The following is a 24,217-nucleotide window of genomic DNA, read 5'->3' on the forward strand; positions in this document are numbered from 1 at the left end:
TGCTTTTTAAGACAACTTCATTTTCATTGATCTTACTTTAACGGATTTATTTTTTTGCAGTTCTTAAATGTGTGCATGACGTAAGCTGCTTTCTGCTGTGCTGGATCTCACTTTGTTGTGGTTTAGTGGCTGACACTCTGTAGCTGATGATGTTTAATGAAATGAGCTCTGCTGGTGTCTTGTGCTGTTCACATCTTCTTTATGCCTATGCTCCAGATCAGAGATGCATGCAAAGATACTTTAATGATATGACTGTGTCACAGGGAGCTGACATTTAAAAAAGGTGATGCAGTGAACATCATCAGGCAGATAGACAACAACTGGTATGAAGGAGAGCACCGTGGACGGGTGGGGATATTCCCCATATCGTACGTAGAGGTAAATCTGCATCTGTTTGTTGGTCCCGTATATGCGTGAGTGCACCTTTGTCTAGTTGTATTGAAATATATTAAATATACTGTATCTCCTCCCCCTTAATATACACACTCATTTACACCATGTTCACACACACGCAGAAGATGCCGTCCACAGAGAAGCAGCAGCCGATCCGTCCTCCTCCGCCAGCACACGTCAGAGAGATCGGAGAGGCAGTGGCACGGTACAACTTCAATGCTGACACTAACGTGGAGCTGTCTCTCAGAAAGGTAGCCTGCTTGATGTTTGCACATAACAGTTTTATACATGCTGTAATATATTTAGAGGTTGTATAAACTGTTTTGTGAGGCTATAGATAATTATGTAGTCTTTCAATTGTGTTTAAAATGTAATAAACAAGGATGAGTAGGTTTATGTTTGCAGTATTTAGGATCGAGGTTTTACTGTGGACTTCTGTTCATCACAACAGTTCTGTGTCTGGAGCTGAGATGGTTGATTAATTAATCAATTGACATAAAATTAATTAGCAACAGTTTTGATAATTGATTAATTAAGACTGATTAAGCAAGTGGTTCAAGCTACTCATATTTCCTGGTTTTCTTAGTCTTCTATAATAGTTAATTGAATATCTTTGGATTTTGGACTGGAACAAAACAAACAGTTTAAAGATGTCTTGACATTTTATGGACTAAAAGTTTGATCGATTAATTGAGAAGTGAAATTATTGATTATGACAGTCACTGTTAGTCGTAGTCATAACTTAAGTTAAAACGTACGCGTATGCTTTGTTGTGTGTGTGTGTGTGTGTGTTTGTGTGTAGGGTGAGAGCGTGATTGTGATAAGGCAGGTGGATCAGAACTGGTATGAGGGGAAGATCCCAGACACAACCAAACAGGGCATCTTTCCCGTGTCCTACGTTGACATCGTCAAGCGCTCCCCGTCCAAGAGCTCCTCCCACCACATAGATCCGCATGGTCAACCTGGCAGCAGGACACCAAGCAGTACACCCATCAAGGTAGGGGAATCACTACAATATGGTAACAGCACAATACAGTACAATAAACCAATACAAGAGAGTAACACATTTATAATCAACAATTTGTTCTAAATTTAAAACAATAAAATGTTTTACAAAATAATTGACTCATTGGTTTATAATTTAGGGGCATTTTATGTATTAAGTGTTTTTTTAACCAACATTACAAATGCAAACAAATGGTTTTCATCATCAAAAAGTAAAATGTAAAAAAATAATTTATTTATGTATCAATATATGAAATAAATAAATACATCATTTGCATAATGACATAAACACAGTACTCATAGTCTTTCTTGAATAGCCAAAGACACAAAACACACACTGTACTTCTCTGTTACACTTTTATAAATCACACTCTGTTCCTTCCTCCTCACTTTGTCTTCATGGAGCCTTTCTACCATCTACCTCCATCCCCCACCACCCGTGACCTCCCCTCCTCCCACCCCTTGTTGAGAACGCTTGACCTGCAAGCTATCACCGACGAGTGGCTGTCCCTCACAATGGTCCCATCAGCGTCCACTCCAGTTCACTCCTTCGCCACCACCCCTGTACCGCCCACACCTCCCCCTCTTCCACCTGACCTCACACTTCTCCAAAAGGCTCAGGAGCCTAAGACGCCCCCACCTTCACCTTCACCTGCACCAACACAAAGAGGCTTTGCTCTTCCATCCCAGACATTTTCCAGAACTCCACCTTTTAAAGAAGGGAGACTCAGTTTAGGTCACACCCCAGCTGCTCATCCTTTCTTCCAACCACTTTCTCCTCCTCCCTCTCCACCACCTCCTCCTCCTCCTGCCCCTCCTTTGTCATTCACCTCTCCATCGCCTGACTCCTCGCTGCATTACAGCAGCAGCACAGGGTTCACTGAAACAGCTCAAAAGTTCCGTATTGCTAAGCCAAAGGTTTTTTCCTGCACAGCGCCCGAGCCAATAAAATCACCCACACAAACTCCACATTGGCAGAAGTCCTCTGCACCAGTAAACAAAAGCAGCAAAACCCCCGACATTGAGCTGCAAGTAAAAGACCCTTATGACGAGCTGTTATCTATGATCCTGGATGGGTCTACCAGTACAGACCATGTTGACTTTTCAAGATCGTCTCTGAAAGATTCTTCACCAGCTACGCCAAGCAGTGAATCCCAGAGCAGGTTTAAGCTAAAAGCAGAAGAATCCCATCAGCCAGCAAGGAAACCCTCAGCAGTCACTCCAGCCAGCGAGGCAGCAGGCAGCGTTCGGTTAGAGCTGCAGTTTCACAAGCCTGTGACGATGGAGCCGCTGTCCATCACCTGGGGAGAGCAGCCAAAGTCTCAGAATGATGATGAAACAATCGAGTTTCAAAGGCCACCGTCGGTCAAGGGGAAGGGGTACACTGAGCTGTTCATTGAAGAAGAGGATGAAGCTTTAGAAGAGAAAGAGGAAGACATTAGAGTTTTAAATGAAAGACTCAGTCCACAGGTAGAGCATGGTGTGAGCTGCATCTCCCTAGGGACATGGAGGAAAATATTTTTGATTGTAGAAAAAATACAAAACAACTTTTGCATTCTCTCTTAAAGGTTTCAACAAAAAGTTCAGTGTTACTCAGCTGTTAAAGCAGATTCATTTACAGGGAAACAGCACAGAATATAACTAAACTCCATGGTAACAGATGTTTCCTAGTTCCTACCGCTTTTACCCCTGTCCACAGCTGTGAGTCTGACTTCATGCAGAGTGAAACTCTTTAGTGAGCAGCTAGTGAGTAGGATCTGTACATAAAAGTAGGTCAACAGATAATGTTCAGGGTTTTTAATACAGAATAGGTTAAGTACTGAGAGCACTGATAACTAATTGGGTTCAGATTAATGAAAACACTAGTTAGCTTAATTTATTACTATAGAAGCTAAAGGACTGACACAGGAGAAATCTTTGTACAACTCACACTGTCCAACAGTGATATCTTATTTTATTTTAAATATCACTTAAAAAGCTTTTCTTTTCTTACACAGTTATGTCTGAAATGATAGTGTGAGGATAAAGTATTGTCTTGATGAGTATTTTGATATAATTCAGTTGTTAAGTTTTTTGTTATTGTTTTGTTGTTTTGTTTTTTCTTTTTTGTTACATGCCAAATGTGGGACAACAGCAGCATATCCCAGGATAAAGAGAAGTCAAAAGAGTGTTTTTTAAAATCCCATCTGAAATCTTTTCCTCCACGTCCCCTCTGGGCTTGAGTCAAAAACAGCCACGGCAGAATGGAAGGATTTCTAAAGTTAGCATCATGTGTTTCAGCTTCAGTACTGATGTATGTGTCATTACCTCCATAGGCTGATGTCTCTCCCTCAACCCTGGCACGGCTTTCTCACCCCGCCCTCTCCTCACCCTCCATACCACCACCTCTGACCTCCACTCCTCCCCCTTCTTCTTCGTCTTCAACCTCTTCTTTTCCTCCTCCTTCGACTTCTTCCTCAGGCTCACAACAGCACGATCATAACGCCATCCCCCCATCTCCCCCTTGCTCACCTCGACCCCCATCCCTTCCTCACCTCACATCGCCCCTACCTCCAGTCTCTCCTCCTCCACCTGTCTCACCACCTCCCCTCCACTCCTCTCACCCCTCCCCGAACGTTCTCTCACAGCGTTCAGTCTCTCAACCATCAAGCTCTCCCTGTCCTTCCCGTCCACTCACATCCTGCCCCGAGTCTGAGTCACCTACTCCCTTTCCCATCACGTCTCCCCCTAAACCGGCCTCTCCTCCCCTCGCTACGCCTCGCTCTCCCCCCACTGTACCTCATCCAGGACATAGGTCTCCCAAGGTGAAGGTAAAGCTGGAATGTGGAAATGATGGAGTTTGATTTTGATCATGTTTGTGGTGACAATATCTCCTTACCTGAGAAATTGTGTTAGGGATTTTTGTTATTTCTGGACTTTTATAGACTAAATAATTAATCAAAATATATTTACAGATTTATCAATATTGATATAATCATTAGTTGCAACCCTAACAGAGACTACTCTGTGTCTTGTACACTAACATGAACTGCTCTGTGATGATTTATGGCCGCCAGAGAACATTGTTGAATTAGTGTGTGTTGTCCGTGTTGGTTGCACCGTGGCGTGTCCAGGAGGATTTCCACTGGCTTCGGCGTGTTGATGGATGATGTTTTACAGCATGTCATTAGCCTGCAGTACGTGTGCTCAGCTCATAGTTGAAGGCCTCTGACCTGGTTGCTGTTGAAGATCATAGGTGTGTTGCTTCTGGTCTTTCTGCCTGTTAAGCAGGATCCAGTTGTTGGTGGTAAACCTCCTCGTAGCCCCATCTTGTCCCGGAGGTCCTATCTGTCACCCATTAGAGGTCGAAGGGTAGGGGGGCATGTCTTCACTCCACCACGCTCTCACTGCAGGGAGGAAATCTTTTGAGTTAACCATATCAATCATGACTGATCACCACATATTCTGTAACATGCTTAAGTACGCTGTTTTTCTGAACACAGAAATTGTTGTATCTCTCAGTGAGAACATCACACAAAAATCTCTAAACTAAAGCCCCACGAACATCACATTTTGATTAACTGTCTGTTTGTGTTTCTCTCTCTCTGTGTAACTCAGCGATTAGTACAGGATGCTCTCCACGGTGGAGGAGACCCGTAAGTGATATTTGTTATCATTAATATCATGATCAGTTTCCTCTGAGCTGTTGTTATCCAATAAAAACATGTCTGTTTGTGCTAAAGTGTAGGTCTCAGCAGATGTGAGGGATGATAGCCGTAATTGTATTTGCTTTATTTGCATGACATGTAAACATATTTGTGTTGCCAAACAGTACAGAGAAGGAAAATACTCGATAAAGAGTCACGGATGTCAGCTCACAGTCAGTTTTTCTAACACAGATACCAGGCCCTGTACAACTACATGCCTCGCAACGAGGACGAGCTGGAGCTGAGGGAGGGAGACATTGTTGACGTGATGGAGAAGTGTGATGACGGCTGGTTTGTTGGTAAGAGAGGGGAAATACATCAAATTGGATTGTTAATAAAAAATGGAAGGTTGGTTTTTTTGTCTACCAGAAAACTCCTTCAGTTACTGCATATCTTAAAACATAATCCTCATTGTGAACATCAAAACATACTAACATATAGTATACATGATGGGCCTGCCGAGAGGAGGTAAGTGAATCAGTGTCTCTTCTGCAGACATCTCCTAAAAACCGCAAGGTGCCAGAGAAGCCATGAAAATGTCACATAAAGGGATTTGTAGCTCTCTGCATACTTAAGAATACTCATAGAACAAATGTATAGAAAGACACAAATACAACACAGCAAGCAAACATATAACCATTTGTAACAAAGTACATTACTCAAGTACTGGACTGTGCATTACTTGTAATTTCACCAAACTTCATAGATGCTTTAATTTAAATTGACAAACTTTTATTTTTATTTTTACTGTTATTTTTAATATCTATTTAAATTGAGAATAGAGGACGGTCCAATAAATGAATACAGATTTGTGTAGACTTTGTCTTCTCCCCTACACCTTTAATTATCACACAACCCCTCAGATTTACCTCGTGCATTTACCTTATTGGTTGGAGGCATCTCTTAGTTTGTGACCCACCAAACTGTATATGAAATAGTTAAAACTAGCTCCACCTCAACCAGTTGCAACAGTAAAATGCTACTTACATATTTTTGTGTCAGTATTAACAATCATCAAAACAATCATTAATGTAATATATAAAAATATATGAATCACATGGGCTGTTTTTCTGTGAAATGGGGACTTTTGCTACTTTAAATATATTTGGTTGTTAACAGTAATGCTTAAGTAAGATTTTAAATGCAGAACCTTTGTAATGGAGTATTTCTACACTGTTGTATTAAATATGCTGCATTAAACTACTACTATTAAACTTTACAATAAAGTAAAGTATGCAGGTCAAATTGTTCAATGCTGTTTATTTATTTTATATTATTCATTTACACTGTTTGTGGTATTAAGTATTTTGCAGACCACCACAGAGACCACTAGATGGCAGTGTGGTCCCAACAAATATTTTTTAACACAACTGTCTTTGAAGACTTCAGCATGATCTCTCACAGCTGAACACAGTTTCAGTTTGAGACTAACCCTGAGGCTCTTGGCCATCTTAACCTTTACATTCTTCTGCAGTAAACTTTGCCATGTTAAAGTGTCTCAGTTTGAGTGGGATCTCCAGGTCAATGGCTGCTTTATAGACTGCAGTGAGCTAGTGAGGAATAGTGTTAGTGACAGCTGCAGCTACTGCCAGGTTTCAGACAGCGTTTCAAGCCCTGCTGATCTCACCTCATTGCTCTTTGTTTCTGAAGGGACCTCTCGGAGGAGCAAGCTGTTCGGAACCTTCCCAGGAAACTACGTGAAGCAGCTATAATGATGATTCCAGACTCCCCCCTGGCCCCGCCCCTTTCTGTGACACGTTCATCGCCCCTCAGCACAGCACCTGCAGGACACCACCTCCCCCCCCACGGAGACCTGTCGCACATTTGTGTGTTTGCGTGTATGTGTGGCTCATCAGCTTCACACAGACAGAACATTTAGCTCTAACTAGCCATCTTTAATGGAAGACTTCTATAAAATAATGTTGTTTTTTTAAACTTATCTTTTTATCCTTATTTTTCTATCATGGAGATCCCAAACTTTGTGCTCCAGTCAGTGACCTTTAACTTTTGACAGTGATGGAATGATATTAAAGGAACTTTGCAAACACTCATTGATAGTGAACAGTGCAAGGCAGTGATGCTTTTCTCTCTGTTTCAACTGTTTAAGGGCAGTAAGATCACCACGATCACGTTTTTTTTTTTTGTTTTGTTTTTTTGTTTTTTTGCAGTATCTCTAAGGTAATAACACTTTCATTTCATTTCAGTGTTCAATTACAAATATTCACTAAGACATTCGGTGCAGAGAGAGTTGCACAAACAGTATTCTGTCAGCAGGCCTGTTGTATGAACTGTGTTGTATGTCAGGTAATAGGAGTTTCTTCCCATAGTTACATGTGGAACAGACTGTGCATGTATCAATGTTATGTGTTACCCAATGTGTTGATTGGTTGGTAAGAATTTAGGGATGTTATGAATCACAATCAAGCAGTTATTTCAAACATTGCAAATGAGGAAGTGGAAAAAATACTATTGTTGCTCTTCTACTTGCTGTCTAAACCTAATACATTAGATTTAAAGTGTAAGTTTAGAAAACACAAATATTTTCAACTTGTTCATCTACACACTAGGATTGATGCACTTTAACAAAATTTTAACACAAATTTGTGTTTGTTTTATTTCAGATTTCACTTCAGATTTTGTTCACTAGAGGTCACTATGACATTTTGGACTTTTGGGGGATATCGGTCATGTGTGGGAAGTGTATGCAAAAAGGTTAATGACCTTTTTAGGTATTATATTTATTAGAGGACAAACGCTGGTCAAATCATGTTATAAAATTATTTTAGAGAGGATGGAACAACGTGTTGGTTTTTAACATATTCTAACAGCAGCAAACTCCCATTTGAATTGATTGTTATTTTATTTGTCAAGTATCATTGTCCAGATAGGTGCTGAGACAGGGAAATAACATGAGAGTTGATGGGCTATATTGAATTACCAGATGTCATGTTGTTTTATGTTGAATTTATTTAAGTCAGATACAGGATGAGATAGGATTTGATCCAACATGTCAGTCATGTAACTGGAGTTTTTCCACTTGACTTTGGTGGCATCTGTTGTCAGAGTGAATAGGTAGTGTGTCACTGTCCATGTGTTGATATACTATTTGGAATTATTGGCAATTTCCATCTTAGCTTGTTATGCTCAGTGAATATGATCTGGGGTTTTTTTGTGTCTCATTTTGTGTTTCACAAAGGATGAACACTGACAACAAAACAAATGTTAAAGCACCTTAAAGTATATTTTGTTTAATCATTCATTGTCCTTCATGTCACCCCGTCATCCACTATTTCAGATGGTGTGAGAACACTCTGTGTGTGTGGGTGTGTGTGTGTGTGTCTGTGGTGTTTTTGTAAGCCTTTGTATGAGAGCTGTAAAATGGCCAACATCCACTTGCTTTATAAAGTCAGCTTTTTCTCACCCACCATCACATTTGGTTTCCTCTCCTTCTTTCTTCACGTTTTCGTCATCGGTGGTGCTACTTTCCACTTTTTTGACAGCTATTATGGTAGCCAGGCACGTAGGTCTTTTTTTTCCCTCCAGTTATTTGTTGTTTTAGGAGTCAGTGACGTATTTAAACTGAAGTTACTGTAGGTAGACTGAGTAGAGTTGGTGATTGCTGCCTTACATCCAACTCACTTATTTAATAGCCATGTATATGTAAACCTCTTCTGTGATGCAAAAAATTCATTTATGCATATGTAGTCTAGAAAACATCAGGAAAGTGTGCACATAAACTCTACATTGGTGAAACATTCACTAAGCCTTTGATACAACAATAAGAACAGATTTGGACTGAAGACAATAATTTGGCTCCTGATATGTTTATACATGTAATTGAAAATGTAAATCTTATATGTTATTCATGTTAATATCAAATTCAATGCACACTCTTGGACCTAAGTATTTCTACAATATCTTAGTATTTGTTGGATGATTTTATGGGGCTGTATTGCTAATAAAATCCAGCTGGTAGATGAAACATTTCCAATATTTTTGTTCTCCTTTCAGTGTAACCCATAAGACAACTTTGTTTACTGATGACTGCAAAGGAAATCGCCTGAAGTTTAAAGGTACCCTTCAGTGTTTTTGACCCCATCCTATTATTCTACTCTAATCACTGAGGTTTGGTGATACACATGCATCTGCCTCTATTTCACACCCACATATCTACAGCTGGTGGTGGGAATGTGCCAATTATAGGGAAGAAGACTGCAAGCTGATGTAAACAAATGCAGGATTCAGAAAAAGTCCAGAAAAAGGCTTTATAGCTGTTTTAGGAAATTGTAAATGCACAATGCTTTCTTGACAACCAGTAAAAGGTACAACCAGCAGCTGAAAATCTTGTTTTTGCTGACCTCCAGTGGACGAAAGGAAAAGGCTTTTTCTGTACGGTTTCCTTACTGTCGTCAAATCCATGAAATCCAAGTTCATTTCATCCTCCTGATGACGTATATCCTTGGTAACAGGTCACGATTATGTAGTTTATTAGGGTTAAGTCGTTTTCTGAGACATTTGTGCACTTTATAGATTTTAGGAAACATTACACAAACAGGGTTAGTGCTGTCTCTTCACAGCAAGAAGGTTCTGGGTTCGAACCCCCGGGCCCGGGGCCTTTCTGTGTGGAGTTTGCGTGGGTTCCCTCTGGATGCAGACATGTAATCCGTAAACTGTGTCATCACTGGTGGGTGTGGTTACAGGTGCAACACACCTGAAACAGCTGCTAATCTTGGTGTTATAGCTGAAGGTTTAACTGTACCCAGATTTTGATGTTCAGTAAGTTTACTGAATCAGACTTGACTTACCTTAACCTTAAAAGACTGTAAACCAGAAATAAGTTTTGAATTTTTGAATTATGATACCCTTACATGCTTTTGTTCATGTGTTGGTGAGTTTCACAGAGAGAAGGAGAACAAGTGTACGAATACACAGTTAATTTCAATCAGACTGTTTGAAAATATGTTTCCGTTCAGAGAGAGGGAGAGAAATCTCGGTGTATGAGTGTTTCATAATCGACTTCTCTTATTTGTCAAGGCCTTACATTGTCATGGTAACAGAAGAAACAAACCATGAAACTGGTCCACTTTGAAACACTTGCACAGAGTAAGATTTTTCAAAGCTGTATGCAGATGATGGATCATGTGGTGTGTGTGGTTTTTAATTTGGTTGAACTGGCACTTTGTTTCTGTTGCTTGATGGAAACTTGCCTTACGTAGAGAGAGAGCCTGTCAGTGCTGACTTAGATTAACATGCCTTACTCACAGTTTGTTGACAGTGATCGAGTAGCCCCGTAAAGTCCATTTGGTGTTTTTATAATTTTGGATATTATGCAGACATGAGGGGAATGTGGCAAGCAGCAAAAAAAAAAAAACATCCTGTGCTGGCTGGAAGAAAACACTAATAACAAACAAAGAGCAGGGTAAATAAGTCAAATAACTTATGACAGATCTAGTTTGTGGTATAAACAAAGAGAAGGACATATGATGTGGTGAAAGGTCCAACTCAAAATGAAACTGGATTGTTAACAAACTTTGGAGTGAGAGTCCTGGTTCCCATCCAGATCAATAGTGGCTGGAATGTGCAAGTGGGACCTCCAAGGCCTCAGAGTGGAGCTGCGCCTCCAGACCAAATAAGGACAGGAGCAGCAGGACCCCCTCAACCAGAGCAAGAAGAGGCCAGCCAGACTCCGAGCTGCCCGGGGATGAGAGGCGATGGGGGGGTGGGGGGGTGGTTTACATCCTCACTCTGTCTACAAGTGTCCGCATACCTACTTACAGTGCATGGTCTAAAACTGGTTGTGAGAAAGACAAGTGAGGTTTGAGTTGCACCTGATTTAAGCAGCACTGGCTTCTATTTTTAGAGGGAAGCCGTAAGACAGAAAAAAATAAGAAAAAGTGCTTCACAGAAATTGGAAAACTGGCGAGCAAGTGCTGGTGGGATACAGACTTAAGAGTCAGGTCCCAAAATCTGACAAATTACTTCACTGCTGGGGTGGGGTCTGTTTATTCTCCTCCCCCTGCACCCCTCCTCCCCAGCGTGGTTCAAAATCTCCATCACTTTCATAGTCCTGTGCTCTTTCACTGTGTTGCCTGCAGCGTGCAGTTTACTGTCTGTGCTGTTGTTATCTAACAGCGGCAGAGACATTAAAGGGTCATGCCACTCAATGTCGTGTTGAGCGGTCCGGCCCCCTGGGGGTTCCGCCTGACGGGAGGAAAGGACTTCAACCAGCCCCTGACCATCTCCAGGGTGAGTGAGTGAGAGACAGACTTCAGTTTGCAAAATCAGCTTTCAAAACAAAACCATTCGACCTGTTTTCCCAAGCTCTCATTTAATTTCTCTTCCTGGCACATTTTTAAGGTTGTCTGGGCAAAATTGTTGTTTGGCACTGTTTCTGCTGTTGTAACATCAGCCAAATGTCAAACAGTGTAAAAGTGAATGTGATTTTTTTAATCTGTTGTGGAGCAGTCCAGAGGCGTTCATCTCTGGTTTATCAACATTGCGGTTCCAGGGGGGTTCATTCGAGAAAGAGTCTGTGGCATGAGGTCTGCACCTGTGCCACACAAAATGCAAGAGGCTTAGATACAAATAGCAACTTACATTGTACTCTGACATGTGCGTACACACACACACACACACACACACGTTTCACTGAATGGATTTTAGACTGAAGAATTTAGAAGCATGGAAATATTCCTAAAAATGTACCTCAGTCCTGCAGAGCATGTAAATCAATTCTAAAACCTGATGAAAAACATGGAAATAGGGAAACATAGCTGTGGAATTTTCCAGATGTAGAATCAACTTTATATGTTTGGACAAACTTGTTGAATTCGGGGGATTCATGCTGACAGCTGAGTCAACATGGATTTCAAAATGGATTTGTCAGTGATTATGGTGTTGTACACTCTGTTGTGATATTTCTATTATAACAGTGCAGCTGTTCAGGAGATAGTGAACCTCAGCTTTAGGTCAACACGCAGCATCATGTAACATCATCCTCGTAAAATGACAGCACAGGTGGAGCCGAGAGAGATGACAGATTTACATTTATAGAAAGAAACCTAACTGTAGATCATGAAAGAAAACTCACTGTGATTACAGATTACACATACGTTAGACAAACAAATAGTTTGGTAGACAGATACTTGCTGAAAGAGGAACGGGCAAACTGTCCGAAAGGGTCATGGCTGCTGATTGAGATAACGTGAATCCGAATTTATCTTCATCTGAGAATGAAAAGGATCATTTCCTGAAACTAATAAGGCATTTCCTGTTGATATGAAATGAAGCTAAACAACTGAGTCACGTGTAGCTATTAAACTGACCAATTAAAGGACTAGTTTGACATTTTGGGAGGTTTGTATATTCACTTTTTTTCCCAATAGTTTGATGAGAAGATTGATATCTATACAGTGAAAAGCTGGGGTTAGCGACACAAAGACTGAATCTTCTCATCAAACTGTCGGCAACAACATAAATACACTTTTTTGCCATGACATTGAAATGTTGCTTCTGAAAATACATAGTAAAAAAAAAAAAGACAGCAGCACGTGTCAGTGCTTCGAATGCGTGTCCATGTGTGTTTTTGTATGCATGACGGGACTTTTTTTCCTTTTTTTGGTTCCTTTGAAAGGAAAGTGAGATGTTTTATTATTTCAAGTAGTGGCATTAGTCATGTTATTATTCTAACTTTCTGCGTACTGTTATGGCTCTGTCAAGATTAACTGGATTGATATGAAGACAATCCTAACAGTGGGGGAAACCAAAACAAAAATGCTAAATATGAAAGGGCAGAAGGAAGATGGGGCTGAATAAATGAACTGGTAAAAGGAAAAAAGAAAAAAAAATCACAAAAACAAACAATATACAGAAACATAAGAGATGCATGAGTAGCAGCCTACCATCATTCAGATATTATTGCATAATAGTAGCAGCGCCGTATAATGTAGTTCAAAACTCTTCAAACACTGAAAGATTTTATTTTTTCTGTTGTGGAATAAAAATATAATATTTCCCCTTTTATCATTTATATTTCAATTTTGACTATGGAAGTAATCAATTATAATACAGCCACTCTTCATTTTTCTTCACCACAACAAAACACAGCAGTAAATACCCTGAATATGAACAATGATGTCTTCATCAGTATTTGTGGACTGCTTCCCCAGAGTCCCACATGCAGGATCAGCTGCGAGGAGATCTAGTAATCCTGCTCTGTTGGGGTTATGTGCCTCTATATTTAGGGAAAGATCTCAGGAAGTACTGACTAAAAGCATAATTAAAGCTCAGACCAGTGACTCTGTCCAGTAACCTCACACCTGTTGTGTTAGTCGACACTCACTGAGTCCATATGAGAACAGTGATGAGAGAGGACGAGGAAGGAGAGGAATCAGGGAGAGTAACCCATATGTGAGCAGTGATACAAGAAGGACATGTGTTAGAATGTGCTTGTAAGAGAGATGTGTACTGAAGAACAGAATCTGATATACATGAATAACAGCTGATATTGTATTCCGCTGTCTATGTGGCAAATTAAAGGGATTGTTTCTGCACTGAACTCACAGACTTCATTCAAGCACAAGTGAATCCAGTGTCTCCCTTCACTGCCATTTTTGGTCAGGAACATCCTCCTCTTTATGACCTGCCAGTGTTCCCAGCTGGTTGAGGAAAGTAAACACAAGTGATTATCATCTTTTTCTTCAGAAGACAGCGGTCTTAAAGGGGCACTCCACAAAATGTGCACAGCAAGGTCCCTTTACTTGATCTTCACGACATGGCGGCATTAGAGAGCCTGTAATGTGGCTCTATAGGAGCTTTGTTAAGTCTGAGAAAATACCTCTGGTGATCTTCAGCATGGAGACTACAAATTTAAGTCTGCATTAAAAACATGGGGCATTGATAGACATAGGCATTACAGGGCGGATCTCGTTAAGGATACATCCAAATATGTGCTCAATATCCTGAAGTTGAGCAAATTCTAGCTGGATTTTGAGAAAATCTGCGAAAGAAACTCAAATGAATGTGCTTTTTTTTAATCAGCTACCATTATGCAAACATCCTACATGTTATCATGTGATTGTGTTTAAAGAGCACACCATTTTCAGGGACATTTTGTGTTATATTTATGCATTTTAAGCTTCTTACATGCCATTTAACGAAACGTCATTTAAAGTAGCTATTTGTAAGTTTTGCTGTTGCTACACAGCCAAGGTTAGCATTAACATCCAACCTAACTGCTTTACTCACCAAGAGCTGTCTCTAGCTGTGGAAAGCAATGCTAATGTTAACCCTTCTCTCTATCACATCTTGTCTTCTACTGATGTTAGCATGCTAACCAGCTAGCCCGTCTCATCACTTTCCAATAGCAACTGACTGTAGCCTCCAATCTGCCCTAAAGATGTAGCACTGCTCAGAGGGCTAATTATAACCTCTTGTCTTGTAAACACAACTATGGCTAAAGCTCTTCAGTAGGGAAATGACATGGTGTGGTTTGTTGAGATCTATAGTGCCACCAACTGTTTCAGTAATTACCCAATCAGGTGTCATGAAACTGCTAGAGAAGAAGAGGGCGCAACAAGATGACTGTAATTAAAGGAGCTCCAGGCAAAACTCAAAACAAAATGGAATACATGACAGGAATATGACAACTATATTTCATGTACTCATTTCAGGAACATCACAATGTCTTCATCGCTCTACATAAATCAGATGTTGTCATGTGCCATAATTTGTCTTCTTTTCAGTGGTGCAGAAGCTTCAGCAGATGTTTAAGTCACATGCTTCATGAACGGGAAAGTGATCTCATACTTTTGGACACCACAGTACATCATGATGTATTTGGTCGTTGCATTTTGCTTTTAGAAATACACCAACCTTTGCACCTCAGGGAAATGCAACAAGTTATAAACATAATATTGACATGTTATCATCATATAAAGTAGGAATGGCTTCTAGTGTATTCAGCAAACATTTTTGACCAGCCAGATTTTCCCCTGTACTTCTTGGATAGTTTATTACGGAATTCCTCACTTTATTCATTGTGACATCAGATTTTGTTTTACTTGAAAAAAGACAAATATAAGCAAGTTGTACTCAAGTAGGCTATTTTAAGTAAAATTCTTCTTCTTCTCGTTCCTACTCCAAATTTGGGGATTATTATGCTGAAGAAAGCGGAGGAAGGAAGCAAGGAAGACACATGCATGTAAGGAAGGAAAAAGTGAAGAGAAAACACAAAGGCAAGAAGCAGCAGCAAAGAACAGAAGGAAGCAGACACAAGGACATAAGCACAAGATGGTACAGTGGTTATAATTTAAACAACAACAAATGTTTGAGAAGACAACCGAACTGCATTGAACAACCATTCCAATAAAAAGTATAGTTGTGCACAGATTCAGGTAACAGACATCAGAGCAGTAAAACATAGAGTCAGGCAGCAGCACTTCAACAAATGCTCTGCTGTAAATTACTGCTCCCTCTTTGGCAGCATGAGACATCCCCTCAGCACTTTCATCCACAGTTATTTATAGGCGTATGACCTAATTCAAGGTTCAGTGTAACATCCCAATGTAGAAAAGTTTCCTATGTCCCGTAATGCAATATGGTTGAGCATAGGTCATGCCCTGTGTAGTGTAAGTGGGAATGTTGGGTTTGGTTTGAAGCTGCCTCCAGAGCTATTCCCTGTGACCTTGATGACTTTCTGGGAGTTCTTATTCATCTTGATCACTGCCTGGCCAGCAGAATACATATTCCATCTGGATGCTGTCACTTAGTGGGAAGCAGCACGTGTTTATTTTATCTCCATGACGGGGGACGGACAGTTTATACGCATGCATACCAACCGGGGCAGTGCTTTTCGTCTGTAACGGGAACACTCCTGCTGCATTTCAGAGAGCGGCCTGTGTTTTGCAGAGTGAAAAAAAATATAGGTTCAGGGCGTTCAGGGAGTTTTGTATTTAGGCCAGGTGAGATGAACAAAGAGAAACATGCACAAGGGGCCTCACTGTTGAGTACTGTACCAAGAGATGAAGTGCCAGTGATGGAGAGCAGACCAAAACCTTTCACAGTGCTGTGGCGTCTGTAGATAGTAGGCTGTTTGAATGGGTTTTATAGATGAACAGAGAGCAAAAGACTGGCTGACCAGATCAGTAAGACATTGCAAGGGGGGTCATTCTAAAGTGAAATAACTAACTAAGAAAAGCACATTTTCCAATGCATTCACGTCAAAATGAGAAAAAACAATGGAAAGAAAAATGTAACAATAAGCTTCCTTGTGATATTTGGTAATAAAGTTCAATTAGAATCAATTCATCTTCAAACACTCTGTATTTTCAAAATTTTGATCTGACAGGTAAAGCAAATTACAGCTATCCTCTCATGTAGCCTCTGGTCGTGCTCAAAGTTAACAATTTGCTGGCAACTAATATTTAATTTAAAGAGGTTTCTGAAACACAGAGTGGATGCTGTGCAGTCACAGTAATGTTTGGAATAACTATGCAGCATCTTTGTCTCTGTCATCAAAATACCATTACTGCCTGACAATCTTAGCTACTTATATGGATATACACAAACCTCTGATATTTGGTGTATTAGAATTGATTAATTTCTTGACTCTTGAAAAAAAAAAAATAAAATAAAAAGGATATGTGTTTCCGGGCTGGGATTGGGGAATGTTATGTGTTTAAAATGCTCATTTAGTTGTTTACAAACTTTTTGTTATATACAAAAAAATCATACGTGCAAATGATTTCAAAAAATTATTTAAAAAACAATTGTAGGCAACATACTTCATTGCCAGCATCTTAACTGATGTACTTATTCAGGGCTGACCCATGACCCGGTGTTTAGGTCTCAAACTTCTCATGACCTCCAGCAAGTAGAGCTGTCAGATGACTTTGAGCGAGGCTTGTTTTTGTTTGTGTTCGGAGCTCAAAATGTAATTATGCTGAAATTAATTATTTATGTATGGATTTATTTTTCTATGGCTGAAATATATTAATATTTAGTAGTGTGATAGAAGGGGGGAAATAAAAGCAAACAAAGACAAAAACAAAAAGACTAAACAATATTTCTTCTCTTCTCTGCTGAAATCTTTCAAAACATACAGACAGGCGAAAAAATTAAAGAAAAAAACAATATAAAGTCTCTCAGTAAAAGATCTTAAGTGTTGATATTTACTCTCCATGTCAAGTCACCAGAGCTACTGGAGGGATAAACACCATTCTTGCAAAATCTACTATGTGGCTTTTAACTGGGATGAGATGCCATGTAGCGAATGATTCATATTTTATTATGTTTCTCCACTTATTTATTGTGTGTGCTTTATCCTTTGTCACTATCTGATGATGACATCTCAGTCTAGTCTGGATTTGCTCTCCTTACCTGTCACTGTGTTCCTTGTTTACCCCTTTGCTCTGCTCTCCTCCAGATCACCCCCGGCAGTAAGGCTGCCGTAGCCAACTTGTGCCCTGGTGATGTCATCCTGGCCATCGAGGGAGTCCCCGCCACAGACATGCTGCACTGTGAAGCCCAGAACAAGATCAAGGAGTCCACCAATCAGCTCTGTCTCACTGTTGAAAGGTTGTCTGCAAGAAACCACAAGCACACAACACACATGCACAGAAACGGATGGTGTACACAGTAAAATCAACCCGTGCACAATGCAATGAAATCTAATACATTAGCTGTGCAATGATTACAGTGTTCATGAAAGTTATATTGTTCCATTTTTGTGTCTGGCACCTGTTGTTTTAAGTCTAAGTTATGTTTGAAGGCCATTGTTATGGTGTTGAATTGGATTACACATTGTACAGTTGTTTCTTTTAATGTGTGCATCAGGTCACATCTTCACACATACTGATACAAGAAACGTTTACATCCAACGTCTTATTACCGGCTGCATGTTTACATTTTGTGACTACGAGATTTTTTTCCCCCTTATTTTATCTGAATAAATGTTTAAGGCAAAATCATTCAGCAAATCCAGCCAGTCATCTCGTGACCCCTCAGGTTTTTCTCGGGACCCCTTGCAAGGGTCTCCACCCCTGTTGGAAATCACTTTTTTATAATATAAACCATACCCTAATTGTAACAGTTCAGAGTTTCTTCTGTTATATATTAAAACAAGACATTTGAGTACTTTATTGTTTTGTCCTTACTGAAAATGATGCAAGACGTGCACCGCAAATGTCAGTAAAACGTTTAAGGTTTTCCTGGAGCTTTCCTCCCACCATCTGCACTTCGTTGAATCCTTTTCCAGCTGTGAGCATGCTCTTACATTTCTTCTGTGAATTGTATTAAAGGGCAATATAATATTCAATAACATTTTAAAAAATCAAGTGACTTTGGTTTGACTTATGAATTTGGCTTCATGTAGTCACATTTGCAGTTTGGACACGCTCTTGAAACGGTAAAATAGGAACCAATGGCGTGACCGAATAGACCGAGATGTCAGCATGAGTTTAAACCTCAGTTTTGATGTTTTATGGGTTGGGATTAAAGATACACTCACACACATACACACACACACACACACACAGAGATTCCAAGAGATTTATTCAACAGTTCATCAGTCAAGTTGAGTTGACCTTCTGACCAGAATCTGTGTTTAATTCCCAGGAATGAATCAAGACTGTGGTCCCCTCGTGTTATAGAGGAGGGCAGAGCTCACCCATATAAAATCAACCTAGAAGCAGAACAACAGGTTTGTAAGAGTGTCTGAGAAATGGATTCACATTTATTACAGGTTATAGCAGCCATTCAGCTTCTCATCGTCTTCTCACACTGTCTCAGTGCTGTTCTTGTTCCCTTCTTATCTGTTCAGGAGTACAAACCTATTGGCACCGCTCACAACCGGAAAGCTCAGCCGTTTGTTGCGGCAGCGAACATTGATGACAAGCGTCAGGTGGTCAGTACAGCCTACAATACTCCTATAGGCCTTTACTCCTCAGGCAATATCCAGGACGCCATGGAGGGCCAGATCCGAGGCATTGTCCATCATAAGCCTGAGAGGTGACTGATCACTGCAGCTAATCATGGCAGTCATGTTCTTTAAAAGCACCCGCACCACAGAAACTAACAGCGTGTGAGTTGTTCAGCCTGTCCGTCACATCATCCATCTGTCTCTGGTACATGGTGACATACAGTATTTTGACAGCAATTGGACAGAGAGCCATAAAATTCGGTACTGATATTTGCTGGGTATAGCAGTGGGGTGGACAATGATTTTGCCATAGTGGCCACAATCTCAATCATTCTCATTTGCTGTCTTGCAACATGATATCCTCTTGTCTTAGTGAATCTATGTCCAAGGTCACCTGACATCACAAGAACCTCAGTGTTTCCCTTTACTTCTCATCCAGTGTCATCAACGGTTTCAAACACCTGCTTGTCTAACACTTTAAATCAGGACAACATACCTCAAAAGACTACTTTCAAATCCTGTCAACCTCAGCTACACTGAACATTAAGGCCAAGAAACATGCAAAAATGTATCACCATGCTAACTGCTAACCTTACTCACAAGTTAAATGTTAGTATGCCATGCTAGTTAGCTACTTGGCTGCAACTAAAGATTATTTTCATTAATATTGATTTACAACTTTATGAAAAGTCCGCCCCTCTGATGCCACCCTGAGGCTAAAAAAAAACCAACAGGACAGTGAATGTAGCGATGGAGCTTGTGCCGTCTCTAATCTCTGTTCTCCTGTAGCCTTCAGTTTCTTTCTGCTGCGCTCTTGTTACATTTTCGTTAGTCCACCTGCTCTTTACATGACTCACCTCCTGAGTGCCAGTCTGTCACCCAGTTTGTCTGAAGGTGTCAGCTGAAAAGCTTAATGTGGCCACAGATGTGCTACAGTGTGTCAGCCTTCAGCCTTCCCGTGCAGTCATGTGGATTTCATTAGGTTACCTGATATACGGTGTGTCACCCTGAGAATATATTACCACAGCGCACAGGAATGAATCTTTCCATGGCTTAACCACAACTTCTGAACATAACATAAATCACATCAGACCTGGGTCATGGCAGATGATGCAGCACAGACTCTGCTAATTTAGGCTGATTTACATGGACATTGTAATGTATTCACAACTGCTATTAGATGAAGTAATTATTTAAATTAAAGCATGATTATTATAGAAGCTATTAACTGAGCATGCTATAAATCTCAGCCAAAACTGTTCATTAATCAACGTCCTTTCTTATTTTGCTCTGTGTGATCTTGTCCATAGATTTATTTTGTTGTGACCACCATAAAAAATTAAAAATAAAAATAAAAAGATTTTTAATTTAAAAAACAGGGCCATGCAGTTAGGACTACAGTGCATTATTTCTGCCATTAGCATGAGGCAATTGCTCTTAATGAAATGTGTGTGGTGCAGCAGTGCCGTGTCACAGAGAGTGTGTGTTTGTATTCACGCCAGCTGTTGTATGTGTGTATGTGTTTGTGTTTATATATGTGTGTGTGTGTGTGTGTGTGTGTGTGTGTGTGTGTGTGTGTGTGTGTGTGTGTGTGTGTGTGTGTGTGTGTGTGTTTTGTGCACTGCTCAGCCCCAGGACTCTGACCAGCATCGAGGATTCTGATGTGTACCGGATGTTACAGAAAGACCAGGAGGAGCCCCAGGAGCCTCGACAGTCTGGCTCCTTCAAAGCCCTGCAGGACTTTATTGACAGTGATGGTGAGCTCTTCCTCTTCCTCTTCCTCCTAGACAATATATTTCTCCCACAACACAAAAGCATGTCACAGTTTGAAATCATCCAGTATAGAGAGGAGGCTGACCATCGGAAATATTTGTACTCTAACTGGTAGCGTGGAAGACCTTTCAGATACAGATGTTTTACATTTATTTATTTTATTTTCTCAATCAGATTCTTACTATGAGTTATAGGGTGGTGTCTGGAAACATCATTTTCTGCCAAGAGTTTTGATCACGTCTATTCTCTGAGGTCTTCTCACTGGTTTGTAGTGGGCGGGGCTCAATCGGAAAACTGTGATGTCACATACTTCCATTCACCAATCAGATATGGTGACTTTTAAAAAACCCTTCAGCAACTTTTTTCACTAGATTTTCTAGCTCAAATCTAATGATTTGAGTGATTTCCCTTTAAGCTTCCCCACAGTCTATAAAGTAGCTAAAATTAGCCCCACCTCTACCAGCTGCAACATTAGTGATGGTAATTAAACAATATCTGTTGTTCAGATGTGGATTATTCTGCATAATGGTATAAGGCATAAGTAAATATATATTTTGATGATGGTACTTCTGTATTTGGACTTTTACTTGTAACAGAGTACTTCTACACTGTGGTGTTGCTACTTCTGCTGAAGTAAAAGGTCTGATTTCTTTTTCCACCACTGATCAAATTTGGTCACACCACACTCACACAGTCTGGACGAAGCAGAGTGGCTGTGTGTTAATGCTACGGCAATTTTATCTTCAGGTGTCAGGAATATAACTGCTGTATCGAAGGATTCAGCTCAGTTGCATTGCTTTACATTCTCTGGTGATCAGGGCGGGAGCACACACTTGTAGTTAGGGCTTCCTTGGAGTACGATAACAACAGACTTTTTTTTTCTACCTATATTTTTATCTTCCATACATACATCAGGAACAGCGTCTTGCTCAAAGACACGTCAACATGTGGACAGGAAGAGCTGGGGATTGAACCAACAACCTTATGACCAGTCTGCAGTAACTCCTACGCTACAGCTGAATTTAAAGAACCATGTTGCTCATTTGATGTCATACTAACTGTGGCACGAACAATTGTTCCAGTAAATCATATTCATTTTGACAAAGGGAACAAAGATGGAATATATAGGTTAGAATACATAACATTAGTATATGCAATATTTTGACCCTGAATGACGAACCAGTCTCATAACTTACATAGTTAAAGCTACACAATATGTCATTATGACACACTGTGTGTTCCCCTTGCTATTCAAATAACGTAACCTTAAAGCTACATAATCATTATTACAAAAGAAAAATGTGTCCCAATAGAGCTGAAATAGGCTTAGAACCCAAGAGGAAGAGTCATTTAGGATTCAAGTGAGCACACAAGTGTCCTTGCCTCCTTTCTCTCAAGTGGTTTGTTTTTATTCATGTGCTTTAATCATGCATGAGTACAGAGTAGTCTTGTTGAGTGGTTTCTCTCCCATATGGGCAGGCACTCGTCCCATTGTGACCAGGACAGTAAAAGCCCCCACGACCAAACCAACTCCGCCCACAGGAAACCTGCAGAAACTGCCTGTCTGTGACAAGTGTGGGAATGGGATTGTGTGAGTAAAAATAGAATAAATCATCTGTGATTCACATTCAGACCCAGCATGAATCAATCCAAACAAAGGATGAGACAAAATTACAGGAGCAATAGCACAAGTCCACTACAGCAGCACTACAAACTATGATATAGATTGTATAGAGATGAATTAACACCTCTTTGTCTGAACATACTGTAGCCTGCGTCATTTGAACGTTACATCATAAGCCTTATATAAACCTAAGTAGTGGTTATGCTGGGCTAAGATTGAACTGTAAGGTGCCAGTTGATTAGTATCAGATTTTTGAACAGATATTAACCATAGAAGACCAAGGGAAAAACCCTATCATAAAATAATATTACATACAATTTATTTCCCTTGTAAACAATTTATTCATCAAATATACAGATTAAACACATAAACCTAAAGTGAAAAAGAGCCTGAATATGAAATTCACCTTTTTAAAATCTCCCAGACTTTCAACAAGTAGCTAATGTAAATGTTGTGGATATAATTGGCCAGTTCAGGCTTTGTGCATCATCGTGTTCAAAGAGATCTGCTTCTCAAATGTGTAGACTTTTTATTTCATCGTAGCAACTTTTGTTTGTAGTAAAATGAGACAATGTGAAAGTTGGTGCAGACAGTTCATTGCTTTCAGTCTATTCATCTCAGTGACCTTGTTTCTGAGCTGCAGTGTTTGTGTGTCAGTGTGCCTTGACATCACTGTTGAGTGTGGTTAGAGGTGCAACATAGCACATATCTGATCATACCCAACAGTGATGCTGAATGAGGTCAAAGGTGAAATGACCCCTGTTTATTGCGAGGCTGTCAGTAAAGAGGACATATACAGATTTTGTCCATCCAATGTTTTTGCACATTTAGAGTATTTAGAGCAACCTGCTAACCCCCTGGTTCACATAACTTTCCATACATACTCTGTTCTTTCCTCTCATCATCTCCCTGTCTCTGTTTTTTAATGGTGCAGCGGGACAGTGGTGAAAGCGCGGGACAAATATCGTCACCCCGGTTGCTTTGTGTGCTCCGACTGTGACGTCAACCTCAAACAGCAGGGCTATTTCTTCGTGGAGGGGCAGCTGTACTGTGAGATTCACGCTCGGGCCAGAATGAGACCACCGGAGGGACATGACCTCATCACAACTTATCCATCTGCGTAGATTCCCCTCCTACACGCACAGACACAAGTACACACACAAACAGACACACACTTCGGCACACACTCCTTTGTCCTACGTCTGTTTAAGTGATCATCTGCACTTTGAAGTTGTCTGTGTGCAATAACATTTCAGTACGAATACACTTTTCTCTGAACATAACCATATGCTGTGTTGACCTGTAAATCACTTCTGTGTAGGAGCATTTCGCAGGTGATAATTGAACAGTCGCGTTGTGTTGTTTAAAAAGCCCAGCAGAAGGGACAACAAAACTTGCCACTTTATTTCTTGCCAGTTTCTCACAATTAGATGTATTTCCAATAAAGACCCTCTGTGCATACTGTAAGGTGGCACATGTATGTGGAGTCTTGAGATGAAAAGCACCCATAGTCTGAACTGTTTGTCCTTCAACTTAAACTATCGATATGGAAGTTTTGCTACTGCTACATAGCCAATGTTAGCATTAACAGCTGTTTACTTACCAGTCTAGAAGAAATGTTGCAAGTTCAGCATCAAACCTCATTCCCTTTACTTGCCAAGTTTTGTCTCCAGCAATGGAAAGCAACGCTGGAGGCTTGGAATGTGGCTGTGAAGTGTTGACAGATTCACTACCTTCATAACTGTGCTTACATTTGTTGGTCAAGTGCAACTGTGCAAGCAGTTCATTTATCAATATAAAGGCTTACTTTGGCTGTAA

General features: G+C 40.3%; 2 protein-coding genes across 12 annotated transcripts in view; both read left to right on the plus strand.

The window, feature by feature from the left end:
• sorbs2a (sorbin and SH3 domain containing 2a) overlaps window positions 1–8,514 on the plus strand; it is a 51,196-nt gene extending 42,682 nt beyond the window's left edge. For 9 of the 11 annotated variants that reach the window (XM_071505079.1, XM_071505081.1, XM_071505084.1 and 6 more), the window contains 9 exons: window positions 264–378; window positions 516–644; window positions 1,196–1,390; window positions 1,804–2,868; window positions 3,714–4,208; window positions 4,666–4,749; window positions 4,996–5,033; window positions 5,277–5,383; window positions 6,735–8,514. In XM_071505079.1, the coding sequence (XP_071361180.1) occupies window positions 264–378; window positions 516–644; window positions 1,196–1,390; window positions 1,804–2,868; window positions 3,714–4,208; window positions 4,666–4,749; window positions 4,996–5,033; window positions 5,277–5,383; window positions 6,735–6,796 (2,290 nt within the window). In that variant the 3' untranslated portion in view covers window positions 6,797–8,514. The remainder of the gene's footprint in view (window positions 1–263; window positions 379–515; window positions 645–1,195; window positions 1,391–1,803; window positions 2,869–3,713; window positions 4,209–4,665; window positions 4,750–4,995; window positions 5,034–5,276; window positions 5,384–6,734) is intronic. The other 2 variants (XM_071505080.1, XM_071505088.1) reach the window with 2 other exon arrangements.
• Window positions 8,515–11,143: 2,629 nt separating this feature from the next.
• LOC139636789 (PDZ and LIM domain protein 3-like) lies at window positions 11,144–24,217 on the plus strand. The gene is made up of 7 exons (XM_071505117.1): window positions 11,144–11,330; window positions 17,509–17,660; window positions 18,699–18,783; window positions 18,904–19,091; window positions 20,632–20,759; window positions 22,255–22,366; window positions 23,334–24,217. The coding sequence occupies exons 1-7, from the start codon at window positions 11,238–11,240 to the stop codon at window positions 23,521–23,523; spliced, it is 948 nt and encodes a 315-aa protein (XP_071361218.1). The 5' UTR covers window positions 11,144–11,237; the 3' UTR covers window positions 23,524–24,217.

The sequence above is a fragment of the Trachinotus anak genome, unplaced genomic scaffold (assembly GCF_046630095.1).
Source record: "Trachinotus anak isolate AG129_WGS33_773 ecotype Australia unplaced genomic scaffold, CSIRO_AGI_Tana_v1 ptg000019l, whole genome shotgun sequence".
Taxonomy (NCBI): Eukaryota; Metazoa; Chordata; class Actinopteri; order Carangiformes; family Carangidae; genus Trachinotus; species Trachinotus anak.

Coding starts and splice junctions, on each gene's coding strand:
- LOC139636789 (XM_071505117.1), top strand. CDS start 11,238: ATGCCACTCAATGTCGTGTTGAGCGGTCCGGCCCCCTGGGGGTTCCGC. Junction 11,331..17,508: donor AGCCCCTGACCATCTCCAGG/GTGAGTGAGTGA, acceptor GCTCTCCTCCAG/ATCACCCCCGGCAGTAAGGC. Junction 20,760..22,254: donor GGACTTTATTGACAGTGATG/GTGAGCTCTTCC, acceptor CCATATGGGCAG/GCACTCGTCCCATTGTGACC.